This window comes from Nicotiana attenuata, unplaced genomic scaffold, assembly GCF_001879085.1.
Source record: "Nicotiana attenuata strain UT unplaced genomic scaffold, NIATTr2, whole genome shotgun sequence".
NCBI classification, from domain to species: Eukaryota; Viridiplantae; Streptophyta; class Magnoliopsida; order Solanales; family Solanaceae; genus Nicotiana; species Nicotiana attenuata.
In genome coordinates this window covers 43,993-55,283 of record NW_017671871.1, presented here as the reverse complement: position 1 = coordinate 55,283, position 11,291 = coordinate 43,993, and the positions used below count along the sequence as shown (strand labels likewise).

General features: G+C 34.4%; 1 protein-coding gene across 1 annotated transcript; it reads right to left on the bottom strand.

Moving 5' to 3' along the window:
- Positions 1-8,109: 8,109 nt before the first annotated feature.
- On the bottom strand, positions 8,110-8,925 carry LOC109210651. Its single transcript, XM_019374106.1, has one exon. It carries the CDS (start codon positions 8,804-8,806, stop codon positions 8,384-8,386), a length of 423 nt encoding a protein of 140 aa, XP_019229651.1. The 5' UTR covers positions 8,807-8,925; the 3' UTR covers positions 8,110-8,383.
- Positions 8,926-11,291: the final 2,366 nt, after the last annotated feature.

The window sequence follows — 11,291 nt, the reverse complement described above, 5'->3', positions numbered from 1 at the left end:
TAATACATACTTTCCCCCTTAATTTGTATGCAAATTCTTTTGACATAGTGCATTTTACATGTAATATTTTCATCAATCGCTTACATGTATTATTGTTTTATATGCTTTACACTAATTTTTTATTTGGCAATTCTATATGCTTTACCTAACTGCTTTGCGCAAAGTTTTGCTTATTTGATTTAAGAAAAGGACGATCTCTGCCCATTTCCCTCCATCCTATAATTTCTCACGTTAATTTAATTAAAGCAAAACTTAGTCCAAATTAAACATATTTCATATGTGTCCCGCTTGAGTATTTGAAGTTCATACCCACTTGCTACTATCTATAACATCTGTTCACCATTTTATAACCAAGGGCCTTTCAATGGAACAATTAATTACTCGAGATTAAGTTAGATGATTATATAATATTAATTTGTTTGTTATGCTTAGATAATTCAGTGAATAATATATTATATTAGTTATAACTAAGTGATGGTTATGTATTCAAATATATGTATTATAGTAATAAATAAATAAAGAGCTCATAAAAGATAAAAACTTTGAAGATAAAGATTTTTTTTCAATATTCTAATACTAAAGAAAGATAATTATTATTAGAATAAGAGAAAACAAGGAAATTAGATTAAGATAAAACAAGGTAATTTTGTGTGGGACCGGAACGTGATGGTCACGTGAGGAGTACAATGTCAGCCCACAGATGTTGTATGAAAATATGTGTAGAATGCCATAAGCTAAGGATAGTTAAGTCAAGACACTCAAAAATATATATTGTAGCTATAGTAGGATTTCATCGTGACCAATCTTACTCTTCCTTGTTTATTCACTCTCTTCTTCTAATTTCACTTTTATAATTTATATTTTCCGCTTTTGGTACTCTTTGGGTTTCAGCAGTGACTTTTCAATTTTCTGGCTACAGTAAAGCAGGAAAATCGATAATTTCTTTGTGTTTCCACTGTTTTTCCAAATTAAAATTGTGAATATCTTGAGCTTTTGGGTCGTTTTTTGTAGGATTTTCTATATGCTTGTCTGAAATTGATTTCAGAGGTCGAAGCAATGATGATATTCTGGGGTATGAAATTATTTGGGCGTAGCGACAATCAAACCCGTATCTTTGCTTGGCGAAATTTGGATAGTATGTGATTTGAGGTTTCCATATCACATGCAATATGTTATTCTGATTTGGGTATGTGATTTTGTTTCTAATTTGATTAAGTTTAACTCTATTTTTCCAACGCCAGCTTCTTCAGTAAGGGAGTATGTCTTATTTTGCTTTCAAATTTGAAAGAGAGACTTTCTCTTTCTTAACATAAAATAAATTTTGATTATGGATTTCGTTCCTCTTTTGATATTTTGATCGAAATTGTTCAAGGAAACATGCAAAGGGGAAATTCTTTTTTTTTTTCCTAGAAGGTTCTAGAGATAGGTTTACTGAATAAGTGATTAAACATTTTTTTTTTGTATTACTAGCTTTAAACTGCATATTCGTAGCATTTTTTCTGCAAATTCATGAATACATATGATACAGATGCTTTGTTATTCTAAAACTTGGGGCTTTTATTTTTTGTTTGGTTAAATTTATTTACGTTGGTGAAAGAGGTGGGTGCTAGATTCATTTAGAATGGTTACACTAAAAAAAAAATTATATCTATGTAAAATATTATCTGATTCTATAACTTACTGAGAAAAAAAAATGTAAGCACAGGGAATTCTACATTATATTCCATGTAATTATAAACTTACACATATGGGATTGCTTCGTACGACCAAAGGAGATGAGATAACTTTGGCGTAAATGAATCAATAATTTTCTTTTGGTAGGTGGTATTGAAAATGAAGTCCAAAAGTCAACACCATCATTGTTCGCATTATTAAGTTCCTTAAATTCTTATTATTCTTGTAAATTTTGTTCTTTGAGGATTTTTATAGTTTAGGTAATCATATTTGGTGTTCATATGTGTAAGTGTGACTTATCACCTACTTGAAAAGTTAGATTACATGAAAATTAATGAATGTGGAAAGCATTTTCCTTTTGTTCCCCCTTCTTTTTCAGATTTCACTTCTAAAATTCCTTTGAAGATTGCGTGACGGTTGAATGCCTAGAGTTCATGAGTATTATCTCATTTAACTTGCTTTGGAGTAAATACATGCCAACACCAATAAATTGTTGATTCCTCGGAGAGTAGTGATCGTTTTACTCCTTTTCAATACGCTCTATTCATAAATCTGCAATGATATTCACCTCAACTTTTCCATGCCATGTGTCACTGAAGTACTTTAAAACTGCCACGGCCCCACTTAAATGCCATTGGAGATAACATTGAAAAATCATCCTTTTTCTTCTCTTTTTATTTTCTTTCTCTTTCATAAAATTAATTGAATAATAAATGAGCAATCCTAATTCTAAATAAAGGTCAAGTTTTGTAGCTTATTGTACGTGACCTTTGAATAATGCATATACATTATACAATTATTGTACTTTTTGTATAATTAAAATTTTCTAATTAAATTTGAAATATACTAAAATTATTTCATAAATATTTCATGAATATTGATGTATATCTTAGGTATGTTTTACCTATTCTGTAAATATACTAGGAATTTTGTTTAAATAAAATGCATAAACAAATATATACACATATACATTGTATTATTATTCTATTTGTATAATTAAATAATTTAGTTAAATTTTGCAATATACTAGAATTATTTCTGATATAATTAATAGATGTTGTATGGAAAGGGTGATTTTCGGTTGCAATGTGGTTGGGGTCAATTGGGATTCTATTATAGGATATAAAATATTTGCTACCATGTCTTAAATCTTGCACAATTATATTTTTTCTTTTAATTTGATCCGTATTAACTTAAATTATATAGTTAACATTTGTACAAATAATTATGTCACGACCCGGATTTTCCACCCTCGGGACGTGATGGCGCCTACTAATAGGAGCTAGGCAAGCCAATTAATTTAACACTTCTCTCAACATCATTAACAGTATAAAGAAGAACGAGGCAATTAATATAAAAGCGGAAGTCTCGAAACATTAATAACTGAAACCAAGTGCGGAAATTCAAATACACCTCTACCCAGATCTGGTGTCACTAACTCACGAACTTCTACTGAATGCTAAATACAAAGTCTGAATAAGAATACAGTACTGTCTGATCCGATACAAGGGAGATCAAACGAAAGACAGAGATAGGAGAGACTCCGGGCCATGCGGACGCCAGCAAGGCTACCTCGGAAATCTCCGGACTGAAGTAAGCTCCCAACGCTCCTACTGCCGTCCAAAAGCTCCTACTCCAGTACTATGATCTGTGCAAAAAGCACAGAAGTGTAGCATCAGCACAACCGACCCCATGTGCTGGTAAGTGCCTGGCCTAACCCCGGCGAAGTAGTGACGAGGCTAGACAGGACCTACCAAAAATAACCTGTGCAGATATACATATACAAAGGCAACGGAAATAACAACAGAGAACATCAACTAACGGTTTAACCCGGCAAGGGTACAACTAACAGCCCAATTATCCCGGCAAGGGAGCAACAACAATAATCTACTACGTGTCCCGGCAAGGGAAAAGCCACAACACTTTCTCTTTTAATCACTTCTTTCTCAATTATCAAATTCTAGTTCGAGACAACGATCCAATAATATACCAATCGCAATTCCTCCTCAACCCTTCACATTATAGGAAACTTAGCAATTAAACAAGAAAGATGTTTCACAAAGTCCGGTTCAAACACAATTAAGACCCACGGTCATGCTAGACTCCGGTGTATAGATAACTGTCACCATACCTATACACCGTACTCTTCATTTAGCAATTAGCAAATAATATCCTAATCCTATTCCCTCTAAACAAAGCTAGAACAAACACTTACCTCGGTCCAAGAATAGCAATCAACTCTCCAATACCACCTTTCCTCTACAATCCGACTCTGAAACAACGATATCTAGGCATAATCAATTCAATAATATCAATAAAGACTCAAGAACAAAATCCCATAGCCTAGAAATGAAGTCCCTACTATTCTTCCAAACATACCAAAATTCGACACCGGTCCCACATGGTCCAAATACGAGGCTCGGACCCAAACCCAATCACCCATAACCCCACGAGTTCAAATATATAATTTATTTTAAGATTCGACCCCAAATTGAGGTTGAATCACCCAAAATTCTCAAAATCCTAACTCTACCCAAAACCCCCTAATTTCTACTATGATTTCATGATTTAGGGCTAGGAATTTAGTAATTACTAGAGGAAATTGAAGAAAACAAGTTAGATGATACTTACCCAAGAAGCTTTGGTGAAGAATAGCTCTAAAAATCGCTTATGGGGTGTGGGGAAGAAGAGCTCGTGTGAAATTTGGGAATAAGCCCGAAATGGCTACTGTTTTGAACTTAAAAATTCGCTGGGCAAAATTGCCCTTCGGGTTCGCGGGAAAGGGGCCGCGTTCGCGAAGGGTAAACTGGACACTTCACCGCGAACGCGTAGAAGAAAATGTTGGGGGGTCCAGGGACTGTTATACGCGGACGCATTAAGGGCCACGCGAACGCGTTGAGGAAGCTGGTGAAGCTACGCGTTCGCGATAATGATGATGCGAACGCGAAGGAGGGGGAATTAGAACTACGCGATCACGTGAAGTAGGACGCGAACGCGTAAGAGGGGAATACCAAAGCACTGCGAACGCGAGCCTGAGGCCGCGTTCGCAAAGTACAAAATGCCTGTGTAAAAATGCAACAAAATCTGATCCTTTCCTAAGTGTAAAAACACCCCGAACCACCTCCAATTCACTCCCGAGCCCTCGGGGCTCCTAACCACACACACTAACTCAATAACATCCTACGAATTTACTCGAGCGATCAAATCGCCAAAATAACATCAAAATCATTGAATCAAGCCTCAAGATCATCATTTTCATTTCAAACTTCATAACTTCAAATTTTAGATATTTAGGTCCGAAACACGTCAAATGACATCCGCTTTCGACCAAACTTTACAGAAAGCGCTTAACACATATTTAAGACTTGTACCGGGCGTCGGAACCAAAATACGAGCCCGATACCATAGTCTTTTAATCAATTTTCATTTCCATTTTCCTTAATCATTTCAGAAAAACAATTTCACAGAAAAATTCATTTCTCGGGCTCTCGACCTCGAAATTCGTCTCCGGGCATATGCCCGAGTCTCATATTTTTCTACGGACCCTCCGGGACCGCCAAATCACGGGTCCGGTTCCGTTTACCAAAAAAGTTGACCAAAGTCAACTTTAATCGTTTTAAAGCCACATTTTGAAATTTTTCACAGAATTTAACATATAAGCTTTCCGGCTACGCGCCCGGACTGCGCACACAAATCGAGGCAAGCAAAAATGAGGTTTTCAAGGCCTCAGAAGCATGGAAAAAGAGAGAAATCCGGTGATGACCCTTTGGGTCGTCACAAATTATTTGGACATATGTGCTCTCAAAATTTCTTTTTTTAAACGTATATTTCTTCCCATCATTCAAATTTTAAGAGTTTTTGTTTCCTATAAAGCAATAGTAGTATAAATTTTCATAATCAATAATTGAAGATAAAATCATCTAATTTTATTATATGTATCTCTATAATCTTATAAAGATAACATTAAAATCTTTATTTGAGCAAACGATTTTCCTGAGTAAAATAGAGTCTAATTTGACGTAAAATCGAAAAACAAGAGTCCTCTTCTGCTACTTATTTCACATGTAAATAGTTTAAATTAGCTTATATTCCCTTCCATAAAAAGTAAATGTCATTTTATTTAGCTAAATATATTTGACCAAAATAAGTGTTGTTTTGGGAAATTAAAACGACATTAGTTATGTTTTCCTAAATCTATTTTCGACCTAATAAATTACCCACAGAGTATAATGAGTAATTTTACTATAATACAAGACATAACTTAATCAAATAAATTTTGTAATTATTGTTTTATATGAGTTTTTTAATGATCATACAAAAAATTTAAAATGATATTTATTTTAGACATGAAGTAATATTAAATGTGAATCTAATTGTAATTGCATTAGGTAACTTGATATTGCAACAAAAGAAGATTGTCAATGCTTATAAGTAGAACAAAAATGTTATAACTCCTGCTAATTCACACAATATGATCATGAAATATATGCTCCTTTTAAATTTTAATTTTCAAGTACTAGCTAACACTAATAAAATTATGATTTTAATGACTTTATGTGACTTAAGAATAACTTTAGTATCCTTTGAAGATGAACTCAGTGTAACTCTAACATACATATCTTTATTCCGATATTTAGGTAATAGTGTTATTGGGCCCATGCATAGCATGGGCTATCCTTTACTAGTATTGTTTATAAATGCTTGGGCAGACACTAAATTAAAAAAAAGAAAAAATTAGTTGTCTAAATACATTCACTTAATGGTAGTAGTCGACCAAGGAATTAAATATAGAAGAATTTAAATTAATAAAATAAAATAATAAAATATAACAATAAAAATAATTAATGTGTATGTGCCAAAAATTCCTTACGAATTTAATTGCGGATTATTTCCTATGAAAATTCACAAGAAAATCCTTTTTTCTCACGAATTTTTACCAAAAATTTCTTGCGAATTTTCAGTGTTTCTTGCGTTAAAATCCGCAGGTGATTTACATACCGATTCAAATCCCCAGGTAAGTTACTTAGGAATTTTAAAATTCGCAGGTAATAATTACCTACGAAGGTTTTTCCAACGGAATTTTTTTCGAAGGAAACTTCACGGGAAATTAGATTACCTGCGAATTTTTCTGTATAATCTCCAAAATAATTCCCATGTAATTCGCACTTTTCTTGTAGTGCTAACTGTATTGGTCAAAATCTGATCGCTGCAGTCGGCCTGGCCAAGATCCCGTCCAAGCGACGAGATAGTGAAGGACGACATGGTTTGCTCCAAACCCCCGTACTCATAATGTCCGCCGTGACAAAGAACTACACTCAGGGAACGACGAAAGCGGACGTCGTGCGAATTTGTATTGACCCATAGTGAGAATTCCATAACTATATATAGGGGAGGAGTCTTCCCATGGAAGGGGGGCTTTTCCTCTATCTGATTTCTCCTCTGTAATCTTCTTAGAAAGAGGAGCCTTCCCATGGAAGAAAAAGAGCAGTGATCTTCATCGATTAATGAATGAAGAAATGAAAAATATCAATGAGATTGATCTATCCCTGTTTCATTTTATGCATTATTTTCCGATTCGTTTATAGATCTGGAGGTTATTAGCCTTGACTAAGATTTACCTCTTCATTCTCTTTGACTGATTTATTCAATGAGATTGATCTATCCCTGTTTCATTTTATGCATTATTTTCCGATTCGTTTATAGATCTGGAGGTTATTAACCTTGACTAAGATAATTTACCTCTTCATTCTCTTTGATTGATTTATTCAAAAAGGTTTCAATATCTTTTTGAGTTAAACGGATATCACATCCGCTGGGGCATAAATTTCCGTGGACATAGTACAATAAGATTACATCTTACAATTAGGGTTTTGACTAATTAAATAGTGAACTATGAAGCATCAAATTGATACTCATATGCAGAGTCAGAAACAGATTCAAGATTTAAGTTTAATGAGTTTAATTTTTACGATTCTAAGCATTAAATTCATTACATTATATACATTATGTGTTCAGATCCAATATTTGTTGAGGTCTAATATTAATATTTCATATCAAAAGTTACAAGTTCAATTAAACCCGTAGTCTAAAGACGACATCCGCCTCTGTGCAGAGTAAATCATGGTTTTGTAATTCATGAAGTTAACTAATTGGAGTTTGTATATACCTGTTGATAGTATATTTAAATTTTTCCTGAAAGTCGTGATTCAAATACATAACTCAATAATTGATACATGTACACTAGATAATGATAACGCCAATTGACTGATGAGAGTTGAGACTTCAAATTTCACTTAGGCTCGAAGGAACGAATAATTTTTAACTTGCCAACACTGTTTTCACTTTATTCTAACTGTAATATTATACTATCAACTTTTACTTCTTCCCTTTTCTGCTTCCGAAAATTAACGAAAAGAGCTAAAGAAAATTATTGGATTGATCAAGTCGGGACTTAAGCCTCTGAACATTTCATAGCATTCAAAAAAAAGAATACATGGAAAAATTCCATCACATCTATATACTAGTACCAAGTACATTTTCTTTTTGAAAATTTCAAAAATACCCCAAAAAGAAAAAGAAAAAAAAAACTCCCATGAAAGCAGAAATTTATACATGCAATAAGCATATACAATCTTCATAGTGCTCCAAATCTTCGTTCTTTATTGCATTGATGGCCATCATCCACATGCATGAATTCTCAATATTTGCATCAATTAGGAGTAGGAGAAGCCTGCCGCCTCAAATCCCTGTAGAATTTTGAAATGAAATTTTCAGCAGCCTCATCAACATGGCTATCATCTTCAACGTCTCTCAGTGGAAAAGGCGAGTCGGTGACCCTCAGTTGCCTCACCGTCGGAGTCCTCCCAAATCCCGGCAAATCATTAGCCGGCGATGCATTTGCGCTCTGAAGCATCTCCAATGCCTTCACAACAGCCGCATTCATCACAAAAACGTCGTCGTCAGTGGTGGCCGGCGCGTGAATTGCGGCTTTGCTAGCAATTTTGCCACGCTTCATAAATAAGTTGAAATCCAGCATAAACTTTCTCTTTGATATGCCTTTTTTTAGCATGAAGAAAGCTACTCGTACTATGTTCCAGAATTTCTTTGCTATTATTGGCAAATTGTGATCCATTTTTCTTTAAGGATTTGGTTAGAATCAGAAAGCTAGAATTTGTGATAGATTATTTGATGCTTTGAAACAGAGAGAGACGAGAAAATAAATGTTTTTGATTTGTTGGAATGGAAAATATGTGAAAGTATAGGAGGGTATTTATAGGGCTTCCGTAGAGGGAGAGGACGCTTTGAAGTACTTGAATTCCCATCCACCCCACTCCCCACCCCTCCCCCCCCTTTTTTATTTTGTTACAAAAAAGTTTGTGGCAGGAATTATAAGTACCTTACTGTTAAGTTACAGTGATAACATTGAGGCACAACTCAGGGATACTTCGATTTAAAAGTTATTATATTTTATTGCTTTTTGCTTTTAGTTTTTAATAGATTATTATCACAATTTGTTATTTTTAAACCTAATTCCCAAACAAAAACTTTGTAGGCCACAATCCACACACCTCAATTTACGTGTAGAAAAAATTATAAAGAAGGCTAACATTAAGTATGTGCTCGCTTACTTTTTTTCAAAAATCTTCCCTACTAAGCGGAAGTGTGATTACCCATAACATCACCATAAATTGATTAATCGAGTTATTTCTACCATTTTTTCATGAAAAAATTGTAAATTAATTTATTCAATGTAATTTTGTTTAAAATGTCTGTAACAAGAAGCGGCACGTATTCAGGTAACGTGAGTCAAATGTTAATTTCTTGTTCTCGTTGTTTACCCTAAAATCGGATAACAATTGATTTTATACGCGGTTTTAAGGATACGTGGTATCACTTAGTACAAATTAAAAAGAATAAATTAATATTAAAATTGATGATGAGAGAATAAATGCAAACCACACAAATTGAATAGTCGTGGCCCTCGAGTTCAGTCACCCTTGAACCAAAAGATATTTCAGCTGACTTATGGCAGAGTAACAAGATAATGAAAGCTAGAAAATGATACTCCTTCTGTTCCAATTTATGTGAACATGTTTGACTGGGCACGAAGTTTAAGAAAAAATAAAGACTTTAGGAATATGTGGTCCTAAACAAGTCAAAAAAGGGCCCAGAGCATTTGTGTGGTTATAAAAGCTTCTCATTAAGGGCAGAATTGTAAGTTTAAGTAAAATTGTTACCAAATTTAGAAAGGGGTCATTCTTTTTGGAACGGACCAAAAAAGAAATAGGTACACATAAACTGGAACAGAGGCCCTCCGTTCCAATTTATGTGAACCTGTTTGACTGGGCACGGAGTTTAAGAAAAAATAAAGACTTTTGGAATTTGTGGTCCTAAACAAGTCAAAAAGGACCCCAGAGTATTTGTGTGGTTATAAAAGCTTCTCATTAAGGGTAGAGTTGTAAGTTTAAGCTAAATTATTTCTAAATTTAGAAATGGTTCATTCTTTTTGGAACGGACCAAAAAGGAAATAGGTTCACATAAACTGGAACAACGGGAGTAGTATATTGCTTTGTATTGCGTAAGAGTGATGTGTTTTACAAATGATCGATCAGACCCCCTTTATATAGTAGGAGACTCCTACTCTTGATACAATTCTATACGAGGTAAGTAATCTCATGATTAGCTAATTAATCGGCCTCTTCTTGATACGTGGTGGGATTTCTGCCGTGATCCTTGCCCGATTGCGGATATTTTGGCTTTCCATTATTTGGCTCGGTAAGTTTCCCTTGATCTTGCTCGATCTCTATCTTGCTTGGTCTCTGTTTCGGCCGATCTCGATCTTGATCGGTCTCTGGGTCACGAGCTCAGCGATCTAACTTTGCACCATGGTTCGATATAACACGAGGTTGAACCTTAGCCTATGATGTTCCAGTCTCGATTAGTCATACACAGCGAAAATCTGGTTTTGACCGTATACACTCGTGTTGATTAGTTGATACAAATTAGACTGCGGATTATAATTTTTTTTTCTTAAGACTTTAATTCGGGGTGGTTATGCGAAAACACAACTTGAATAGAATGCGAGAGAAAGTGTAGTGGGGAAGGGCATGCAAAACGAAAGAAGGCGGCTTTTCTGAAAGTTACAGTACATCTTTTATTGCCAAGACTTGCCCACAACTACCCACCACCTTTAATAATATAGTGGTCTTAATTATAGTAGATAAAAATGAAATTAAATTGATGAGCGTAACACACTAGTATAATTATTCATTCTTTTATGACAACTGGTGTAGACTTAGTGTTGATACATATTTATAAAAAAAATTAGTATACACACACATGTAATGTCCGATATCTACCCTGCTGCTAATAATGTCCAATATTTACCCTGTAATACGATTAGCTTATGGTTTTTTCTTCCACTCTTCTTGTTTTGGTCCTTACTTTTTAAATATTTGGTTCAATTAATTGGGAAAACAAAGTCAATAGCATGCAGAGTGACATGTAAATAGACCGTAAACACAGCCAAGCAGGCACCCTAGTTTTCTTCAAAACATTGTTAGGCCGCAGGTTTTAGGCACAAACAATTCTTTCTTTTTACTTCACTATCATGTACA

What these genes read in the sequence shown, in the direction of transcription:
- LOC109210651 (XM_019374106.1), bottom strand. Translation starts at nt 8,806, where the DNA reads ATGGATCACAATTTGCCAATAATAGCAAAGAAATTCTGGAACATAGTA.